Source organism: Patiria miniata, unplaced genomic scaffold (genome assembly GCF_015706575.1).
Source record: "Patiria miniata isolate m_02_andy unplaced genomic scaffold, ASM1570657v1 HiC_scaffold_24, whole genome shotgun sequence".
NCBI classification, from domain to species: Eukaryota; Metazoa; Echinodermata; class Asteroidea; order Valvatida; family Asterinidae; genus Patiria; species Patiria miniata.
Window position 1 is genome coordinate 8,352,053 of NW_024037063.1, and position 24,554 is coordinate 8,376,606.

General features: G+C 38.1%; 1 protein-coding gene across 2 annotated transcripts in view; it reads right to left on the reverse strand.

The window, feature by feature from the left end:
* Positions 1 to 639: 639 nt before the first annotated feature.
* LOC119732658 overlaps positions 640 to 24,554 on the reverse strand; it is an 88,447-nt gene continuing 64,532 nt past the window's right edge. For both annotated transcript variants that reach the window (XM_038206286.1, XM_038206285.1), the window contains one exon: positions 640 to 2,117. In XM_038206286.1, coding sequence (XP_038062214.1) covers positions 2,101 to 2,117 — 17 coding nt within the window. In that variant the 3' untranslated portion in view covers positions 640 to 2,100. The remainder of the gene's footprint in view (positions 2,118 to 24,554) is intronic.

Sequence of the window (24,554 nt, forward strand, 5' to 3'; positions counted from 1 at the left end):
TTTCATGAATTTGCTATTTTTTCAGCCATGTCCACTTTCTCATTGAATTGCCCATATGTAAGATGCCAAAGTGAGTGAATATTAAAATAAAGCAAATTTTGTGTTTTCTACTGCACATGGAGGATAATTATCATATGATATCCTTATCATATAAACATGATGAAACAGTAGTAATATGCCTGTTTTTTCTTTTGCTGGATTGAGGGAATTACCAGGGGATCAATATATTTCCTTATATTGATGCAAGACCAGTTCTGCAGGCGCCAGTAATATACAATGTAAAGTGACGTTACAAAAGATGCACTTTTCTGATTGAAGAATTTGTCTTTGCCTTTGAGAAAGATCTTGTTTAATACCAAAATGTTAGGCCCGCTAATTTGGTTGATTTGAAGAATTACAGGGAGTACACATCTTTTATACACAGAGCCAGCATGTGGAGGGATCCTACTGATGCATGTTATTGGCGGAAGAAATGCCAATAAAATATGCAATATATAAGTTGCTGACTGGGTGCTACTGTCGGTCATTGCCTCCCAGTAATATTCCACAGTGTGGGTACAATCTTGAGACACACAAACAGTTGTCACATTAATTTCGTGCACTCTTTTGCTTCAGTACTTTTTACATTAAGATAAGAGATAAGATAAGATTGAACTTTATTATCCCTCAGGAGGGAAATTAAAATGGCCTTGACAAAGAGTGGGTTATAAAAACATACAATCATTAATTAAAAAGATGTAAAAATGCAATGTAGTTACCACAAACTTATAAATCCAATAATTACAGGTAAAAAACAAACTACTACATATAATACACATATTACATTACATTAATGAGGGATCAGGGTCAGCCACACGGCTGTTCATCGTTCCAGTTGCTCATTGTACCATTTGATAGCTGCTTGATTACCTGTGTGAATTACTAGTTTATATACATGCCCATATTTAAACTCGGAATTGTCGTGATTAAGGGCAATAAATGTACTCCATGCACAAGTACCGGGCCTCAATGGTTAAATAGAGAGAGTTGGGAGAGACCACTGGGAGGTTCATTCTAATGCTTTGCTGAGGATGGCTGATGCTTACCCAAATATGCTACGGCATCGGGCACATTAAGAATAATATTAGTTTTGCATAGTTCAGGCAATTTGCACAAGAATGCACAAGATATGCACAGATCTCAAGTGATCCGCAAACAGTGTTCTCGGGTTGCCCATTACGAAAGCCCAAGTGTGTATGAGTGCAGCTGGGCAAAAATTCAAGATGGCAGCTGCTACATTTAATCCCCGAATGACAAGAAGGGAAAATTAATGATCTTACAAAAACGATTGAAATCCTGGAACACCTATGAAAATTGCCAAAGACACTCTATGGTCACGTACAAGTTTTTTTTTTTATCATTATTGCTCCTACATAGCTGCTTTCAATTTTGTGCACAAACATAGCCTGCAAGTTGCATCTGCTCCCCAGTAAGTGGGGAGTGAAAATCCTGTTCCCGAACAGCGTTTTGTGTTTTGGTTCTTGTCATTCGAAACCCTGTTCATTCAACGCTAGAACGGGTTTTGAACATGCCCAGTGTGTCCAGCCCTGAGTCTTTTGAAAATGGTCACAAAGTGCCATGTAGTGATCGTGTACAGACTTCATTTGGTCTTGAATACAAGATCTAATTTCAGTAGGCATTTTCAGGTTTACACACAATTGAAGCCATCCACACACCTTTGCAATCAATTGAAAAGAAATGGCAGTAACCTAGTGTAAGTGATTCTTAATCATTCTACTCTCACAGGTTCCCTTTGTGCTCAACCTTTGAATTTGTCAAATTAATTTTAGACAATTTTTTTTACTTTATCACACTAACATGTAGAATGCTTTATCTGTGCCACATACAGCTTTCTAACCGTACATATAGATCCCAGCTTTGGATAGCCGGAGGAAATTCAGTATGCAGGATCCCTCAAAGCTGGGGAAAACACATGCTAATTGGGTAGTTTCCGAAATCGGATTCCATAAACTGCCCCCGGCCTGAAAAGAATCTAAACTGGTTCACCAAATGCTGTAGGTGAGGATCAAATGAGACTGGCGTAGCACCAATCAGACTGCCTCAGGATACTTGCGGTTCTGAAATACAATGGATGTCAAGAATAATTCCAAGTTTTCAATAAGTATTTCTTGCATATGTATTTACACCGGACTTGAAACTTACTACAGTTACAAAGTCTGGACTTACAACCACTCCAGACCTGACACAGTTGGGTACCGGTAGTTAATTCAAGCTACAGAATTTCATTTCAAAATAAAAACAAAGATCTGAAAGCTGTCAAAAATGTTTCAGACCATGACAATTTTACTCCCCTATTGAAATATCCAATTCCTTGCATCTCTTTTTTCCCCCTTCAACCTATGATCTGTTCATTTCCAAGAGGATTGTTAATTCCTACCTTCAGTATTCCTGAGTACCTAGGTCTACTCTTCTTTTAATTTTTCTTGTAGCCCTGTACCTGGAGTGGCTTTCAGCCTGTACAGGCAGAGTATACCTGACATGACAAATTTGTAAAAAGTTTTCCTGCCTTCATTTTTTCCCTGTACTTCTTTGCAATGTGAGCAATCTGAAAATTACCGATCTAGTCTCAGGTTGCTCTTGGCACATAGCATCAAGTTGTATTTAATAATTCAGCATTACAACTGCACAGCATGTCTCTGAGAAAAGCATGATTACACCTTCATCCTCAGTGCACAATAGAAATGAACTTTTTGGCAGACTGAGTTATATGTCATCTGACATTGTGCATTGTAGCAATGAAACAGGTGTTGAACTCAGCCTCTCACAGACATGATGTTCAACGTACCAAGCCACAGACATCATTCTCAATATTGTCACCCTGCAAGCAACGATTCGTGTTTCTACTATCTATAATTCATTGTGGATGTCCAGCTTCAATCCTGGCTAAATCTCGCTGGGCCCCCAATTACCCCTGCTCAATGTTGTATTTCATTGCACCGTGTGTGCTCCAAAAGCTGGAGAGAACAACATTGACCGGGGGAGCGGGGAAGTGGGGGAGCAGGGGAGTGGGTGACCGTGGTAGGCTCAGGAAGTGTCCCAACCATTTTGGCTGGGATTGTAGCTAGAGTCACCAGGTTGAGTTGAAAAGCGCTTTTCAGACTTAACAATGTGTAAATAAGTGAACTAGCAGGGCACATTATACAGCAGCACATACACACTATATGAATTTCAGACACATGTTATGTACTAAATTTATTTTGGATAAAATATACAGAAATATAATCAGCTGAAAAAAAATTGTGCAACAAAGGAAAAACACACTAAACATGGCTCTAGACAACATGATATGGCGCTCTTATCCACTTTTTACAAAAGTTTTGAAAGTGAGTGCACTACCTAACCTCACCAGGGAACAGAGCAACTCTCTCACAAATACAACAAATCTAATTGCTTTGATTATCCATACACTTAATCATGGTTGACATTTGAACAAGGGTATAACAGGGAATGTTCAGAGCTGTGGACTGACGAGATCAGTTCATGCATACAAATTGCTATTGCCAAAGTCCCTGTAGATTACCTGTCATTGCTTGCAATTTTTAAAGAGATTGTTACAAGTCATTTAAAAAAAAACCTGCATGATTGTAAAGGAAATTTCAAGTGTGAGTGACCGATGGGTATGAAAATAAATGAATTGTTTACACAGGGAAACACAGGGCATGGACCCAAATGAAGTCTCCAGGGTTCATTTGCTAAGGAGCGAAATATGCACCGAGCTGAATTTTTCATGCTCTCTCAAACCCACGTAGGGCTTTGGCTGAAAACCCTAAGATTATACCTCAGATATTGTTGGGGCAAGTACAATCTAAGCTTTCAAAGGGGAAATAAATCTTAACTAAATTCTTCCCTTTTGCATCTAGTGGCACTGATTTGGAAGTCTCGGTGCCCTTTCTGAATAAAACGCCCATATTTTCCAGCTAATCACAACATAACACGGCATGAACAATCCCCAAGTGGCTCTCCCGTCAGCCAAAAAGCAAGATATGTTTCACCAATTACTGGAAACTAAATCCTGATCGGAATACCTGAATAAAAACCTGAGCTGTGCTTCGAGGAAGGCGCTGACAACAAAACTTCTGTGGAATACAAAATTAGATGTCACTTGACACTTGCACGACAGATATATGCAAATCAGGTTTAGTCACAGGAATGGGCCCCTGCTCAAATAATGAGGATCTGGGTTAACAAATTGATTTGTCTCACCCGAAGCCGCCTGTTGCCCGCTTTTGGGGGCGAGTCACCCACTTTACGGACTAGTTGCCACCTATGCGGGCAAGTCACTCACACTACATGGGCAATCAACTCACAATTAACTAGTAAACACATACACTTCCTGATACTGGACTGCGCTTTGCAGTATATAGTGGTGATATTACATGGAGAAATAAATGTGACAGATATGACTGCCCCAAACTCATGCCAAGTCTCTGGACCATGTGTTTTTTCCATTTACATTAAATTCCTGCTTGACAATACAACATTTTGAAAGTTCTAATTGAAATCGGAGCTTTCACATGTATTTCAATAACAAGAACGATAGTATGATGCGTAGCAAGTAATAGGATCACCAAAGATTTCTCATTAATTTTCTCATAATACCAAATGAAAAAGGTTATTCCAAATATCATTAACGGTGGCACTTCACTGATTTCTCGCATTACACATATTTTTGCATCCTTCTATTGTAAATGTGCTGTAGGTTCCTGCTGTAGGATCATAATCAGAGCCAATCACCAAGGCAGCTTAGAAATAATCGAACTTTCTCTTAAACATGTCACTGTTCAATTTACTTGCACTGACACATACCGAATTTGGTACATTTCAACTCAAAGGTTTCTTCAAATTGTAAGAGCTATATAGCCAGATGAATGGATATTCTGATTATCTACCATACTCAAGTTTAAATCAGGGTAACGACTACAGCATTCACAGGCACTGGAGAAAAGTATGGTTACCAAGCGTTCTAGGTTATGAATATATTGAAACTTTACTTGAACAGTATTGATCCAATACTTGTTCTTTTCTCTGAAATGCAAAATAGTGATAGTTCAAATATACTAAACAAAAAGCAATGAAGTTCAGAAAAAGAAATTGATCTGTGGTCCTCTTTTTAGCAATCAATTACCTACAGAACTAAAGCAACAGTAGCATTTGAACCGTGCATAATTCAATTTGTCCACTACATTTTCTAAATGTTGTGGCTGACTTCAGAAATATGTCATGATTGATATTTATTTTCTTCAGTTCATGGCAGTTTGAACTAAAAACTATGTTGACAACACCCGAGTGATATTGCCAAATCGTACTAATTTTCTTACCTTTATTGCCCATGATGTTATAGTCTAAACTGTCTTCTGGAGGTGAAAAGTTAATTCAGTTATAAGTCAGTTGGCTGTTCACAGATGGTTTTCATCAGGTAAAGGCTGCAGTAGGCCTAAACACATACTCCAACTACAAAGTATGGCCAACTAGCAAAATATGACACCACAGAGACACCTTCCTCTTGCAAGCATGCAGAAATATCAAATTTATCTGCCGTGCCAGGCGTCCACTCAAGGTACCTGCTGAGATGGGCTTTTTATCCTCTCCAGCCACGGTCGTCAAACTCCATTGCCGAAATCCATCGTCGGCCCTCCTAGTAATTACAAGTGCACACGGACGAATTTGTCAGGAAGTTGCGTCTCACGTCGTCGCCTGCGTGTTTGGACCTGACTGGAGTACCTTCTGGCTCCTTGTATCTGCTCTTGTGAGGGGAACGGTCTATCCATGCAAGCAAATGCCCTGACGGATACAGTTTCTGGCGGTGGATGGCTATGCCTCAGGGGGGTTCATAAGATGGGGAGCTGTAGCATTATCCAACATTGATGGTGGCTCAACTCGCAGCCAAGACCCGCTCCCAATCCATGATTAATGAGAACACTGGAGGATCTGATAACGGTTTGTGTCCTACACGTCTTTTATCACTCTTTAATTTGATTCTCAGGGTTTAGTATACAAGACCAATGGTGGTGGGTTGATCAATGGCTGAGGGAGATGGAAATGAAGGATTTGGATGCGGGCCACCCATCTTATCTCACCAATCTGCATGTGTGCTGGGGGATAGACAACCATCTGGTTTCAAAAATGTTCGATTTAACTATACTCTTGCTAACTCACGACTAAACGGTTTACCGGGCCTAGAGCATGAAGCTGGTGCAATTAGAGCCACTGAAAAAAATCAATCTTGACTTCCCTCTCCACTAAACAATTTCTTGTATAACTTACATGAGCGAAATTCAACATTAAAAAAAATTCTTTCACATGGACACTAGATGATAGGTTAACTATAACGTATTGTATATAAGAAATTTAGACAATGTTTTACAGTAATATGCAGTCCAATGATATTTCAAACAATATTTAAGAGTTTGGTCCTAAATGTCTTAACTTAATGACTGATTTGTACAAGCATGTCACTGCCAAAGATGAGATTGAAATCCTCAACATTTCATCTTACATAGGCTCGGATTCAAAATCCTGGTTTTTTTTGCACATAAGAACAGTCTGAAAGAAATCTGTTCCTTGCTTATCATAATTTCAAGAAGTTGACAGTAACTGACAAAATTGACTGTAAATTTGAAATTTGAAATAACAGAAAGTTAATGCAATTCAATTTGTTAAAGACCAATACACATAACCACAGCCAAAGAAACAGCCGAGATCAAACATTATACTGCCTTATGTGTAGCATTTTAAACATTCCTTTGTGCACTACCCATGATTGTTTCTTGATCTTTGAACAGATGAACAGCAAGTAATTTATAGCCTTAAAATACAGATGATTACGTCGATCACTAAACCAACTTAAACAAAATTTGTCTGCATTATTATATGTAAATAAGTCAGACTCCATTTCCTGTTAGAACAACAAATCCAACATAGACACAATGGCAAACAAGTCCTAAGATACCCCAATCTGAAAATAGATGGATTGTAAGAAAACATGTTTGCTTGGCAGCTTCAGGAGCAGTAAATATCAGAGTTGACAATGCATCCAGAATACAACCAATATATCAGCCTTTCCAACACTCTAAACCACTGATAACAATTTGGGATCCCCCCGGGAAAATGAACGCCAATAGGGTGACAACCCGGCACAATCACACAAGGCGATTTCGGAGAGCGTTCCCTTTCACTTGATTTGATATTTTGCCGCAGGCCCGTCAGTCAATCAATTCCCTATGGGCTTTACCTGCAGTTTCACAACAAATTGACGATAGTATTTCAATGGTTGGTGACTGTTAGCGGGGGGAAAAAAACGAATGTAATGAAACAACACAGTGGTCATGCTGAAGTCACAGGAGAAATATGCAGTTGTGCCTTCATCTTGAAGATTAACTATCATACTTTAAAAGGAACTTTCCAATGATCTCTGACATTTAAGAAAAATGGCAAAGAGTGACAGACATTCCGAGTAAGACCTAAGACATAAGAAAACTTTATTAATCTCCAGATGAAGAAATTACAATGCTCGCAAAGCTTATAAAAAGGGAAGTACACTGAATACAAAATACATTAGTTAAAATTTACAGATACCAGATAAAAACATTGCAAGTGAAGGAGAAGCCTGTACCTGTCTCCCACTGTCTAGTCATCAAAAACAACATTCATCTTTTAAAAATGGCATTGAAGAATTAAATTCTCATTGGGACAAAAGTGTAAAGATGGCGATTGGTGTGAGCAGCCGGCAGTCTCATTCTTCCACTTCTAGGAATAATATGACCTGCAAGCTCAGTGCACAGTGGGTGGCTTTCGTCGTCCAAAATACGACCAAACATACCACTCACCCGCTCCCGGTACAGACAGCCCACGAGTACATGCAAAACCAGAAGAAAATACTTGAAACTCATGTTTACAGGCCAACATACAGTAAATGACTTTGATTTGATATTCATGGTTGAAATGCTGCACTTAGACACATTCACTGCAGTGAACAAGATGAGTCATTGTATTTTTGTATGCAACACTAGTACTAGTGGCATTAATGTTTTGACGGAGTCAGGTGTGGTTTTTAGAAAGACAGTTATAGTAACAGAAAACAAGTGTGTTCAGAAACTGAAAAGAGAATGCTTTGCACAGGTATTGGATGGAGCTAATCAATACAACATGGCCTATAAGTTCTCAAAACCAGGGATGTGAATTGTGTTTCAAATTAAAACAAAAAAAATCTACATTAGGCCAAAAAAAAGTCTTCGGTTTCTGGTATGGACCTTGCCCCCAAAGTGGTGCGGAGATGCGTTTTTTGGGTGTTTTTTTTACTTGTTTTTTCTTCAAATGTCGGCTGATGACTGCAAATGGTGCCGGACAAAATTTTGTGTAAAATGTATGGGAACCCAGAGAGGCCACATAAAGCTCATACTCGATCGCAACCCCATCTAAAAACACGTTAAACTTGTGCAGCAGCAGGATTCCAGTCAAACCAGTGAGTTTGGTGGTTTTGAGATAGCATCTTAAATTGAAAAAAAAACCTTTTTAATTTTTCTAGCACACATGGCTACGGCGACGCACGCGTAGACCAAAAACCAGAGCCTTTTTTGTTGGCCTGAAGACAATCTCAGTTAGGGACTGCTGACTGACAGCCTGGCAAATTTCTCATCTAAAGTGTCAACCTGCATCTCTATGCTCTAACCTTTTAAAGCAATCTAATTGCAACAAATGTTTGAAAAATTACATCCGCCGATCAGACAGCCCAACCAGCTGGACCTGCTTTACTTCCAGTGAAGTATTTGTTACTGTTTAATATCCTTCCAATCTGAAGATTTCTTTCTGTGATATTAGCATGACATTTCCATTCCATCTTGTTTCCACTATGAAGGGATCTGGGGTTACATGTATGCTGAGGTGCTTTAATTGGCTTATCCACAATGTGTGGAAAAGCCTTGGTTTTTGTTCTGATTTCTTTCTTCTTCTTCCTCTTGTTTGTACATGTATACAAAGTCAGGAGCGTGTTTTGATGAAAATGAAGGCAACGCCATGATGACTTTTATCACTTGATTTTTTTTTATTGATTTTTGAATTGTTCATCCCATCCGCATATCTCACGAACAAAACATACTAAACTCTAAATTCTTTTTGCAAAAGGTTTTGCAGGTCATTAATAATAGGGACACAATTTTTACAAAATATGTGACGTCACAAAAAATGTGTTGTTTTTTTAAACCACATACAAGGGAAGGTCCAATTGTTTTGAAACTTGGTGGGTTGTTAGCATGTAATAGAACGTTGAAATGATGTAACGGTGAAATCGTTAGTTATTTTTTTTAATGAATTTAAAAAAAATTCTACTTACAATTCTTCTGAATTAAACAATTTGTTCCATGTCTCAATCTTGATTATTCTTTACAGCATACCCAATCATTTAGAAATAAAATAAATTGAGAGGCCTAATTTAAAAAAAATAAACTATCAATTAAAAACATCGCAGAAAAGACAGTTGTATTGTCCATTTTGGACAATCAACACTTCTACTTTATATTGCTTCTAAACATTGTTTTTTGGCCAATGAATCATATAGGGGTTGATGTTGATCCATTTGTTGCCAATTTCAAGGAATCACACTGTAGGAAAACAGCCGCCATTCCAGGCATTTTTCTAGGAAATTTTCCTTAATATATAAACCCCAACCAACCATACCTATTGAAATCACAATTCCATAACTGCTGCTCAACAAACTGAACATACTCTCCTAAATATGTGAATAACAGTAACCCATTGAATATACAGTATGTCCTCAGACATGCATGTATAAATCAACAGGCACATGTAAAAAAAAATGTTCCCATCCATATTTTGACTCTAGAGCTTTGAAACTTAACAAATTGTGTTTTAACAATACTTGATATCATCAAAATAGAATGATTTTTCGCTCTCCTTACTGTTTAAAGGGACATTACGGACCGGAATGCACACATGTGGGCTCCAAAACGCATTGGAACAAAATTATATTAATTAGAAAGAACAATTAAACGTAGGACATGAGCACTGTTCATGCAACCATCCTTTAAAAACTGGGCCTTTTTGTGTTATTCCTCTGAGAACGAATTTTGGGGGTTACAATTTTGTCCCAGAAAAATCGAGCTAAGAATGCTATATAGTTGTGAATTATGTGGCACAGTGGTTTGCATTCTGCGGACGTTAAAAAAACAACATTTGTGTATTGGTGCTGATGTATATGTGACACACACACAACGTGAACAGTTCATTGAAAAGAGACAACTTGAAATACGTACGCTTATGCCACAAAATGGAGTTTTTCGTCTTTTCTCGGGAACGCTAAGCCATTAGGTTAGTTTCCTTTCAACCAGACATTTGAAATAGGATAAGTAAACAATTGGAAACGTGAAATTTTCAGGGATTTCAGGCTGTCATGCCCCTTTAATGACCAGTCTAAAACCGAAAATGTTTTGTAACAAGAACTGGCTTGCTTCAGGTTTTTGACCCTAGCAGTAATTAGTCAGACATATAATGTAAAAAACAAAAACAAAAAAACACACCAATCGATGTTCCATTCTGGAAAAGGAAATGTGATACTTTTATTGATTAGCAGAGTTTTGCTGTGGGGCTGCATCATGGCTGAGAATGCATGCAAAGGCCTAGGGGAGAAAAGTCCTGAAATGTTGCAAGTGTGTGGGTTGCTTCAAATGGCAAAGGCCGAGGAAACCTTGTGCTGCCTGATCTTTCTGTGTCTCATTTTAAATTTATAAAGTTAGGCGTTATTCTGGTCAATTTTCTTGGATCTTGAAAATGAGGACATTATGTATAACAGGTGGTCCGCGGAACCCATGTGTCCCCTTTTTCCATGGTCAATCCCTATTCTTTTGAAACTGCGACCTCAAATGACCCCTACATGACCCTTGACCTCCAATTTCGGAAGTTGTGATGAACCCCCGCTCAAGGATCTCTCCATCTAAGTTACATGAAAATCCATTAAATTCTCTAGTCTAAAAATTTGAAGCATATTTCAACAATGACCTCTAATGACCCCTACATGACTTTTGACCTCAGCAATCCCATGAAGAATTGTGTCTTCCCACCCAAGGGTCACTGCATCCAAGTTTCGTCAAAAGCATGTAGAAGTTATACATTTTTTTTCAAAACTGTTAACAGGTCTATGGGTCTACAGACTTACGAGTCTACTGTCATACAGAATTTAGGACTGGTTAGTGTCTCCCAAAACTTTGTTTAGGCGACACAAAAACTTGTTGAGTATCCAGCAGACAAGTATGTGCTTCTTTCAGTAAGGGCAATTAACCCATTAGCATGTGGACGTCATTATATTACACTTATTTATTCACTGAAAAATCAGTAAAGTAAACCATAGAGTGCTCAGACAGCTTGTTTTCGGGAGGCCTTTTGCAGTGAGTAATATAATAGGCAAGGCAGTTTAAAGCACATGTTTGGATAAAAACTGAGTGAAACATTTTTCGGAGGGAATTTTTTTTGTTTAGATATTCGGTATTAAAAAAATCTGCCATAAATTCTATCCCTAATACCCAAGAGTTGAATATTATTTGCTTAAATTGGTACACGATTTACTTATTTTTATGTGTGTGTGTTATAATTATGTTATACCCTCGCTGTCTACCACATGTATCTTGATCACATATTATCAGAAGCACAGCAATTACTCAGATTTTCACTATACGTGGAATGACAAAAGGGAAAAAAAGTCCTGCAGCACGGCAAAGTTAGCATGAATTTGATATGCGTGCTGTCAGCAAAATGACAACTTAATTAGCTTGCGCTTGCCGTTCAACCCTTTACATCAAGATTTTAATTTCCAAATTGACTGTAACATGAGTAAAAGCAAAGGCTGAAATATGCTGGAGTTGAACAATATGGGAGAGTCATATTACCAGAATGAGGAAGAAAAGGGCAATTGCTGGATAAGCGCAGTTTCAGAAACTAGTGTTCCCCCCTTTTCTTCCTCATGCGATTGTCAAACTTAGAAAATATGGCCGTCTTGGATTTAATACAGCACGAACATGAATCAGTTTGTGTCTCTGCCAATACATGCAAGTGCATGAAAAATTGTTTTCAGAGTTTTGCTGTTTGTTTGCCTATAGGTCAATTTGGCTTGTTTGGCAAGCAATCCGGCACACAGGCATTGCAATGATTCCCGCTATAAATCACGGTTCTGTACTGCAACAAGATATTTTACGCAATTCTTCCCTTAATGGACTATCTTTCATGACAAGAGGCACTGGAGCACCGACGTATATAGATTTTATACAATGTAAGAATGAAAAAGTTCCAGGAATAAACCTCGACCCATCAATAAATGACAGTGATACAAGCCGAGGCACATTAATCCTTTTGTAATGATGGCATGAGCATGTCTGTAAACATCACAATAGAAAGACTCATTCAATTAAGATGAATGCTATGGACTGAATTGTTTTCCAGGCTGAGGGGGGGGGGGGGGGGGCCCTGAAGATTTTTTACAAAGTTAAAGATTTACATATTTTCTTTTCTTAATGATTTATTGATTACATTTCTGAAAAAAGCGTCACTCAAATTTCTAGGGAAAAAATATCTAAAACCCACCAAGCAAATGTGAACTGAACCACAGCCCGAGAGCAAGTTAGCCACCCCCTCCCTCCCCCGAAAGGTCGATGACAGAGTACTGAGACATGCCCCTCAAACAAGGTTCTCCTTCACAAAACACTCTGGCAAAATGTCTTCGGTGCAAGTGATGCCTGCAGCAGCTTTGATAACGCTTGGAATACGGAGAGCTTGCGGATTCAATAACAAACGACAGAAAAACATGTGATATTATGGAGGTGTATGTGGATGGTTTGAGTTGTTGATAATGGGTCTGTAGTGTCCTCGCTTCTGGTTGAATTAGGTCACGTTTTACCATCGCATGGGGGGGGGAGGTAAGGACACTAATGGAACCGCAACCACAAAAGGCTTGCAAGCTTGCAAGAATTGGACTGAAAAATATTAGAATTCTGGTACAGAACGTGTTCTGTATTATCTGATGGCAAAGCACCACGTCACGATAAGATCTATCTTGGGCCTTGTCACAAAGCCTTTTTTTGAATCTATTTCCATTTTGGGCTCTCTCCTAGGTGGCCTCAGATCAAATTTAGCACAGGTCTAGATGACAGGATACATTTCCCCCCTAAAAATCCAGACAGAGCTCTTCCAGAAATTATTTTGTGTGCAGATACAGAGGTGATGCATGTTAATAGAAAATGACTTCTAACTGGGAGTTCACAAACCATAATAAATGGATGTATGATGGAATGTTGCATCAGGGCAAGTCAATTGATACAGGGTTTTGCAACTCATTGACATAATCTACTGTAAAAATGTGCAGAGGTTTTCAAATGGTTGCATTCAAGTCTGTACTTATTACCGGCATACATTAACATTAGAAATGGTCTCTTTGGATGAAGTCATACCATTTACTTCCCTAAAAGCCTAAAAAAATCACCACCAAAACGAAAGTCTAAAGAAAGAACCAGCAACTGATTATTGAACCTGTCTATGTGTTGCAAATTCAAAACTTGATAAATTTAGTTATACTTGACTAGTGTTGAAAAAGGATTTAATAAGATTTTACAAACGTCTCTGACATTTAGCTGCTTGTGTGGGTACTTCCCCCCCCCCTAGTCCCCCAAGTCTAATGACTCCTGACATGATCTGGTCATGCATGGAGTGCGTGCCTTGCTTGCCAAATGACAAATCACGTCAAATTTCATCACGACCAAACATGCACTTGAATGAATCTCTGAGGGTTTGTGCATGCTGGGTTGGCCCAACCATGAATCACAAGCTACTTCATCCCGGACATGCATACAGTTTATTGAATCTTAGTGTATCCATTATCAAAAAACACGACTGGTTTTATGTTTTTGGTTTGCTCAAACCCCCCTAACACCCCCCCCCCATGTCAGTGATGAACTAAACACTCAAGCGGCCAATGCTCTAGTCGGTGGGCTTTGATTTCAAGCAGAACCCCATATTGATTCTGATGGATGAAGGGCGTAACAGATATCCTGCACAAAAGAAATCAGAACGTGCCATCGCATGTGATGTATGAATACCAAGGGGTATTATACAAGGGATGAGTCAAGAGACACGTTTCTCTTGTCCGTTAGATCTTCAGAGCAAGAGCGGATTAAATCATAGTAGACCAAATTAAACACTGCCTTGTGAGCCATGAGACAGGAATGCATAAATGCAGGCGGAAGGCCCATGTCAGAATCACTTGCAGTGTTCCTTGGTAATATTAATGACCTTGTTGCATGTTTGTTTGGGGGCACATTTCTAGAAGAAAGTTCAGCTTTGCAAGTTAATGTTCCCATGACGTGAGACAGGGTTGCATAAAATCAATAGAATCTGCAGGATCAAGTTATACTTTCATGAGATTTGTGTACAACGTATACAGTATGATCAGGTGCAGTGCACAGCATTAAGGATTGGAATAATTTTGGGAGTGTGTACATTTGTGCTTTGGGATATTTATTATAATTGCATGCACAAGCTGCCAGCTCACTTTTGTGCCATTTGTCCCAGGAGCATTTGCTTCCCTCACATATTTACTTTTATCATTTTTATATGATAGCATTTCTTATATATATATGATTAGTTGTGTATAGATCTGCTTCAGCAGGCTCAGCAACAATCGGTTCGTATAACAGTAATAATGTATAGCATGTCAAGATTTTATTTTGATGCATTGGTCACGTACGTCTGTTGCTTAGTCATAAAGTACAAACACAGGGCAATGTAAAGCTGTCATCACTCATAACCAAATAAGGTAATGAAGTTGACATGCAAATGAAAATATGCAAATGTTGGAGCTTTCAACCAATAGGGAGCCTTTATAATCCTTAGCCATCATCGGTGAACAAAACTTTGTTTACACCTGTCACATGTCACAGCTATAGCTCAGAGGCATTGAGTTTATTTTTACCTACGGAAAATATGTGCCATGTCGTCTGGGTAAAACATGTACATACCTGTAATAATATAAAACTTAACCAATTCTACAATGTTAGTATAATGATGTGATGAAATGAAATAACAAACAGTTATTTGCACCCCTTTACCAGTCTTGGGAGCAACTCAACATTCTAAAACGGGGCATATCATAGTACTGAAAACACTTCAACACACTTGACTCATATTTGTAAAGGATCTGGAAAAAAACCCAAAATATTATTTTCCAGCACAGATCATAATAGTCACAACAATTTTGTGTTAAATTTTGAATTGTGTTGACAATATTGTTTGGTGCGTTACGTCTTCTTGTTTGCTTTGAATGAGTAAACAACATCATTACTGTCATTCTTCCATTCTGAAATGCCCGCTGAACATCTGATTTTTCACAACTTACTCTCACAAATTTCTGAAAATCAGAACTTTAATGTTGTGGTAATTGAGCAGTGCATGTAACAGATCTAGCAAATGGTCAATTTGTGCTTAAGACTCCTCCAAAATGAACTTTGTTTCAAATGTAGTGTTTTGTTACATGCAGTAGTTCAAAATTTGGTATTTACTTTTGAAAAATGCTCAAGATAAAACTTGATTTACTGAGCTAACACACACACACGTGAAGGCAAGAAATTGAACCCATCATTCACAGGCTGGCCTATACAGCAGTAACAAGTTTACAGTTGATAAAGAGCTGTACCCAAGCACTCTCCATCTGCAAAGTATTAAAAGATTGAAACGAAGCAGATTTAGTTTCAAAATTAATTTCAATAAAATGGCACTGGAAAACACCTGTTGAATTAATTTCTATTGCTTCAATAGTTATCTATTGAATCGAGGACCAACCACCCCCAAATTAATAATAATAATAAAAAAATTCAAAAAAATGAATTTCAAATCCATCTTAGCAATGTGTTGTAGAAAAAAAATGAAATTTTGTGTCAGCACTTCGGGGAACTGTTTCTCTTCAGTACGGAGTGTATCGTGCAATCACTTTTTAAGCCACACAACACGATACAATATACGTTGGGGAAAAACAGAACAAATGCATACGTTAAACTACACTGAAGACATGGGGGCTGCCAAGACAGGAGCCTGGCTCCAATTTAATCAGGTCTCTCTGAGACTGTCATAGCAAGTCACGAGCAAGCAACTGCTGGCTATTTGGATGAGGTGATGAAATATTAGAAGTAACAAAATCCAAACAGCAATGGAGTTCCATAAGATTTGGCTTGAAACTAAGAACAGTGACTTTGCTAGCTACATGTTTATTTTTCATTATGTTCACTGAAATGTGTATCACAAATGTGCTTCAGAAACTTTGATTGGTGAAAAAAAATGGAAGCACACAATTTATGTAAAAACTCCAAGTTCTAGTAGCTGGTTATTTTAAAAATACGTGTACGGGTTATTGAGAGAAAAAAAATGCTCCACTTCCCTTAAGATGAAATCAGCATAAACACATTCCAAAGATGTTCTAGAAAGAATGAGCCAATCTTCTCTGAACTCAAAATGCATCCCTTGTTCAATCTACAAGGAAGGAATCTCTTTTTGGGAAAAAAACACCCACTGATTTGATGTTTAAAAATGCACATTTTTTAGGGGGCGAAGATTCCTTGAATACACTAAGCCACTTCAATACTAATCAGGCATTACTCAAATCAAATAATGCATTCTGCGCTCAAGAATCTCATTTCAATCTTGGATGAACGGATTCAAGTATTAAAGTCTACTAAAAACAAAATAATATGCCTGCATCATTTTATATTTGCATTAAGCATGCACAGGAATTGTCAACAAGTTTAAACAAATGAGCTTCCTGATATTTCTAATCCATCAAAAAACTTAGAAAACATTCACAATTTTTAGGATTTCGGTTATTAATTTTATCATGATTTTTCCTTCTCATAACAATTTTATTTTATGCTGACTACATTCAATCAATTTCTTTGTATTCATGTCAGGTTTTCTCATCCTTTGGCTTTGATGAATTTCGAGGAACGAATTTGTTGCGCAGTTCAAGTCTAACTCCTGTGGTGTGGAAATGAGTTTCTTTAAAATTATAGAAATGTCAATACAAAGACATCAGTGCAGAACCAAAAAAAGACAAACTTTCATGGACTAAATTAATTTACAAAACCTTGTTATCACTGATGGAAATCTTAACTGCAAGGGCGTCAATCGTTTCTCAAACATGGGGGGACATACCTTGATCAGCACTAATGCGAGGGCAAAGAACGAAGCAAAGAAAGAAAATTTTGGATTCTAGACGGCCTGTGGTGCGATCTGCGGCAATTTCTGACAACTTAAACCAATTTCTACGAGCAAAAGATCATCTTTGAACATGACCTTTTAGTTTGGAGTCATTCATCGGCGATTCTGAGCTATAGAATCATTATGTTCGCTACGATTTTTATTTGGGAAGGAAAAAAAAAGGGGGGGGGGGGGACAAACGATATGATATCCCCCACTTTAAACAGTGGGGGTGGGGGGACTTGTCCCCCATGTTTAACTGTGTGGGAAAAAATTGCAAAATATCGTACATTTTGCAAAAAGTCCAAGCTAGTTGACCTAAGATCTTTATATCCTCCCTAGTTAACTTATCTCTATAAAAAGTGTGAGGTGGCATGTTTAACCTGACAAACAGACACTGTACATTTATCATAGTTTCACTGTAAATTCAATAACCGTTGACAACTTTCTTGGTAAGAAAGTGCTGCTTATTGAGTTTTTGGAGTCTATTGATTCAGTAATACACAGATACCTTTCGTGCCAATCACCTCAAGTGGATGCAGACAATCTATCATTCACAAAGTACTCAACACCCGCTGCAGCGGGATTACTGCATGGAGGCATCCAAACCATTAGCTTGTCATGCTTGATTGGCAAAGCTTGCAAGGGCCGCTTATCTTGCCGTGCCGGGCTGTCACTTACGGAGCACTATACGCAGGCACAGTACTGCCAAGCACTTCATCCTGATGGGTTATTCATTCTTCATCAGCAGAAACTCGCTGATCATGATTTGCTGACTGCGTGTGATAAAAGGTGGTCATAATTCACGACAATCACTGCCTCTTGAACCGCTCTCCTTCGATTATTTCTTCTTTATTTCTTCCTCGTTTCAACTCCTTTTGACTGACTCATTTTACTCAGGGGTAGAAGCCCAGCAGACCTCAGCTGTCACTGCAGAATTCCCAATTCAATTAGGCATACCACTATTGATTTTTTTCTCCAATCTTCTGTTTTTTAATTCTTTCCTTACGTGGCAGGTAGACATGGACAGGTTTTATGAAAATCTAAGATGGTAAACGTTTGGTGTATATTTTGTTTAGTTTGCTCACATGAAAAAAAATCAACAATGTAACAAAATTCAACCAACATAAAAATCAACACCAAAACCAAAAAACCAAGAGATCTTTGGTTGTTGTTTTTCCTAGATAGCCCACATCCCAAATGGCAACTAAAGCATGAACAGACAAAGGAACAAGATGGACAAGTAAAGCAAACAAAGGAGAACAAAAAATGTGCAAAAGAGAAAAATTACCCAATAAAATGCTGGATAAAATGAAATAGGGCAACACAGTAAAATGTTAAACAGTGGTCTAAAAATACTATACAGTGTAAAAATGTCGGAGACTAGCTTTAAGAACGTTAAAAGGAGAAATGATAAGAGCATTCCTATTATCGTTGCAAGACCAGAAAACGTTTTGGGGAATTGCACAGATCCAGAATATTTGTATTTATCTGTCCTAGCCTTCGCATGATGGAAAGTTTGAACCTCAAAATGTCTACCGTTAGCAAGAAAAGTGTCAGTGCTCTTATATTTTCAATTGCCTTTTGTTCAAAACTTTAGCTATGCGTATGGTGCTCACATTTGTCTTGCTGGCAACCTCCAGTCTCCTGCCACTTTCAGTTTTGCGAGTGACAGAAATAACATGTTTTTTTTTAACCTACATGTACATGTACATGACATTTATGCAAGATTCCACAGAAATTGGTATGTGAAGTGAACAGCGTTAACGCTACAGTATACAAAGAAAAAATTATTTTCAATGTTGCGATTTCCCATATAATAGTGTTACAATCATAATATGTAAGCATAATGCACAAATATGCAATTAACAGTGTATAATACACAAAGATCTTGAATACTGGTAAGTAAGCAAATTTACGACAACATTTAGGTATAAGGCAAAGCAAGTTGCTTTTGTACCCTAAACTATTGACAAACAAGTGTACATGACAGGAAAACAGCGACAATACATGACAAAGGACAATCGGACACACAAGACACAACCTAGAAAAAACAAACAATTAAGTGGGCATGCACATTTTCACATTAAAGCTAAAGAAGACTGATTTTTTATTTAAAAATGCACTGCTCAAAATGTATTTCTATGAAATCAAAGGTTCAGCATTATACAGCATGGACAGTGGACAACAATTTTTATTCGTTTTTCTGAATCTCATTTTTCAGGAAGATTGAGGCAACTAAACATGGTCTTAGTTTGAAAACTGTCCTAAAATGTCTTTAGTTCATGGAAAATACTCAACAAGTAACTAGGTTTTTGTGAAGATGGTTAACAGCCTGAATTAACAGTGCACTATTTCTGTCAATACCATTTGTTTTTTTTGCATTTAAATCGTGACCGGATATTCAATATTACCACTTGCCTATAATGCACTGCAGGGACATGTGCTACATCCTTAAGCAGTCAAGAACAGACTGCTAAAACGATAAAACAATACATTTTCTAAATATATGCCTTTGTACATTACTGACTGGTGACTTGGAATAAATGAAAATACAAGACATTTGCTACCACTATACACCTCTACAACACTCACCTCCCAAATACCTGCATAAAGATCAAACCACAGTAAATGTACTTTTACAGCGCAAATCAAACCTCTCCACATCCCCTTGGATTCTACCACTAATCCTATTAGGTTCAATGCAGTAAGTAAATAAGCTGTCTCATTATCAGCCCATTAGAAGAGAACAAGTGTTTAAAAGCAGTGTAATTGGTCTAAGTATGTGCCAGACAGTGGATAATTACAATAAAAGATTAGTCATCTTCCTGGAGGTTCCTTGACCTTAGCACGAGGACATCGCCACCTGGTGAGGACACAGTCACCTGATGAGGACACACTTTTATTGATTTCGGGGTGTACATGGAGAGGGAAATAGGGTTAGACACATGAGCTATGAATTTACAGATTGAATTACGCGGTATTACTTTAGACTTTATTTTTACGCACAAACTGAAATGCGACTTTGCTTTATACACAGGGTCTCTAAAAAACCAAAACATGAATCCTCAATGCGTCCTCTTTTTCACAGCTTTTAAAACAATACATCACGGCAAATATCTATACATATTTAGACAGTAGTTCATGGAGTACCAAAGTGAATACGTCACGTGTACAAAATGTGTGTAAAAGACATTAGTGGGTGATTCAGCCCGAGAACCAACACGCGCACGTACTCCATTCGTTTGCACTACACTTTCTGATTCCAAATGACGTCATCTCGGTACTCCATTGTCTTTTCAACAACAATTGTTTTCGCAATTGGCACTTATTTTTTAATTGACCATAACTCAATCAATATTTACCCAATTGGAAAGATTTCTTCGTTGTTGAAAAGCTAATGGAATATACTCTCTATGCATAGATATTTGCAATGTATTTTTTAAAAGCTGTGAAAAAGAGGACGTTTTCAGGTTTTTGGGCGTCGCCAGGATTTTTCTTGGGTGAGGGCGGGGGCAAAGCACATTTTGTCCCCGAAATCCTTGTACTTTCTCAAGCATATTCTTAATTTATATATTTTTTTCGAGGGTAGGAGGGGGACATTTGCCCACCCCACCTCCACTGACGCCCCTGCAGACGCCCATTTTGCAAATGGCAAATATGACTTCACACCTCTTTTTTTGGGGGGGGGGGGGGAGGGGAGGGGGAAAATGCCCCCCCCCCCCTTGCCCCATCTTAGCAACGCCCATGATCCTGTATGACCCCTTTGTTTGTAACAAAATGGATTTTAGGTATTTCCCCCTAGGTTTTAATAGGGCACTCTCAGACCCAGTAAAAAACATTTTCTCAACACATATACTATTTCTAAATACGTTTACCCCTTCCTTCACCCTTCTTAAATCACAAACTGTCCAAGCAATCCAGAAATAGATAATATAAATGTCATTATTAATACACGCCATGTCAACTGCTATACTCACTTCATCAGCAGACAGGCCCTCAGCCAGCAATTTGAATTGGGTAAAATAAATAGCGCGGCCTGCCAGCTGTAATCTTGCATCTTTCTGCTGACAACTCATTCATTAAACTCAGCGCACTGTGTGCTCACATAAACTGCTCACCGATGCTATATCCTCACCCACATTGCTTTCAATGGTTCATTTACCACAGACTTTCAGACCGGATATTAAAGCCAAAAAAAAGTTTCCGGGAAATCCGGGTGAATAGTTTTTTAGCACATACCCTTTAAATCTCAGAGATGTTTTTGTAAGGATGTCAGTCGGTTAGCCAGAATGGTTCTCAAAATTCCTGACATGAGTTATAAGCTATGGCTTAATCAAAATCTTCCTTGGAAATTACTATTTTGCGGTGAATTTCCAAGAAATACAGGGCTGTTGGTCACAAATATTTCATCTGAAATCTCCCTCCTTTTTTGGATATTCAATTACTGCCATACTGCCATGCAATCTTATCTAATGATTCTCTTGCGTTTTATGCTGAGCTGCATGCTTCCGTTCATTAGTTATGCTACTAACAAAAAGTGAGACAACTGATTTTTTTTGTTCTGACGAAGTGACAAATCTCAATTTGTCACTTAGTCTCATTGATGTTACACGTGTGTTAGTGCGTAATATATACAATTTGCAATTTACAAATCCGTGTACAAGCACATGCATCTCCATACGTGTAGCGAATGTTCTCTAATTTTTCCATTTATGACTAATCTTATCAAGTACCGGTACTTACTATCTCCCTAATTAAACATGATTTTAAGAAAACGGAGACAAGGTATGGCTAGTTAACTATTGGTCATTTACATATTTTCAATTCTTGGGAGAAAATATACATACTAAAACACGATTTGAAAAACTGACCAACTTGAAATGCAATTTCTTAAAACTCATCAGGTTTGCTACCGAGTGAACAGATTTGTCATGTCATAAAAACGGTGTTGAATTTATCACTAGGCTAATGTCACAAAATAAAAAGACTTTGGTGTGACCCTGGAAGTGTCACACTATAAAACACACGCAAATAAACTGAAATGTAAGTCATCAGATGTATTATTGTTGGATAAGTTACTCTTATGCACGGACAATTTTGAGCCGTATTCTCTTTAAAATTCATTTCCAGACACAGCTGCATGTCAATATAAGGTCCTGCCCTTCACTGACGTATAAACACTGTATACTACAGCTGCACACAAAACATATTGGAAATTCCAAATAAAAAAATAACCTCACTCAGAAATTACTATTCACAATGTTGGACCCTTTGAAAGTGGAAAAAAGCCCAATCATTCAAAAGTTTTAAATTAATATATGAAAATAACCTCTAGTTATTCAGTCACACACAATTCTGCAAATTGTTAAAGGACATACATATATAGGGAAGCAATGATCAAATCACAGCCAAAAGAACAGCTGAACTCTGGATGAAGATGACTGAGAGTTACTGATTAATTTGATGCAATCGCAAGGTAGGCCTAACAACCCTCAAGTGGGAGGAAAAGGAAAAGAATCCAGACAGCCACGGCTCTTACCTGAGTCTCCGTTGGCTGCCAGCACATATTCTCTGCGCTTTCTCATGATTACTGGTCTGAAGCTAAAATGGACCCAGCGTCAAGACCTGAATTGATGTTCCAGCCAAGAAATGCCCAAGAACAAGCCTTGTCCAATTACATTAGGTATAGTACACGTCTACCTATCCGTGTTGACCTGCTCGACTCTCCCGGGTTTTGGTTCTGTATTTGCCCACTGGTCACAAGCACTCTCTGCAACCCATATGCACCATGCCACACAGCCTACACAACCGTCAATTTTCTATCTCCAACAAGACCTAATGAAGCAGACCCCCGATGGCTCTGCGGGACTACGACGTACCACGCATCCAAAAGATGTATAAAAGGGCCACATGACCATTCACAATTCAATTTGACGGTCCCCAGTCGTTGTGTACACATAACGCACATGTGCTCTGGACTAGTAGTGCCTCTAATTAACCAGTGTAAGGGAAATTTGCAAATCCTACATGAATACAGGAGATCACCGTCAGGATTTTCCCATAGCGTGGATGGATATATACGACTTTTTTCTATGTCCAACCACTGATGAAGAATAAAAAGAGAGTTCCTATTAGGCTAAATGTATAATACAGCCAAAGCAACAAGAAGTCTAGAAGATCACTGCCCCCCCCCCCCCCCGAAAAGAACAACTGTATGTGATATGAACAAACCGTAAAGCGTTTGCTTTATAAAATATCTATTATTAGTCTTTGATTCACTGTATAAAATAATGGGTAAAACACTGTTGGGAAATATAATTTTACCCAACATTGGTTTGAAATTACCCAATTTGGGTAAACATTTTCCAACAATTGGGAAAAATTTGCCCAAGAGTTTAACCTGTTGATATGTTGACCAACGTTGGTCTAGCAACGTTGGTCTTCATATCAACCCATTTTGCCCAACGTGTAATTGCACTGAAACAGGATGATGTCTAAAAGTTTATAATCCATAGGCCTACCAGTACTGTCTGTAAAAACGTAATAAGTTTCTTGCCGCTAACAAATTATTAAAGAAAACTGTATTTACTAGTGACACACTGTTAAATTATGATGTGCCCAAAGTTTGCAAAGTGATACTTTGGGAATTGGAAGCTGAAATCTCATTATAATTTGAAGTGTTCATTTATTTGTTAACTAATCATGTGTCATTGCTTTCAATTGACTTCTTTATGGAAAGCTCAAAGTAAGGCAAGTAAATAGGGCCTAAGCAGTTTGGGAATTGAGAACAAATTTATAATAGTGTGTAAGTAAAAATTTGATAGACACAACATGTAGGACCTAACTACAGCCAAACCAACAAGCAAACAAAAAGAATATAACATCATTAAAAGTTTTTCTTTATGTCCATGTAGTTAATTATAGATAATGCTGTGATTGTACCTATTAAATAACATACATTAACGAAGACAACACAAAGTCCAAACTGTTCACAAGGAGGTTAAATAATAAACTGCATAATGTGGGTTAGTAACCTGCCATTCACAGAGTGAAATGCAAATGAGCAAATGATGAATTCGTGCCAGGATGGACAGAAGAAATAGGGGAAAAAAAGGTAGGATAAAGGTTGACAGGGAATAAAACGCTGGTGAGCTGCTTGAGGAGAGGGAGAGCTGACGGGGGCAGTGTTTTCACAAGACCCACTTGACTTGGACTTGAAGAGGGCCAGGTGGAATGATTACAGACGTGAGCTG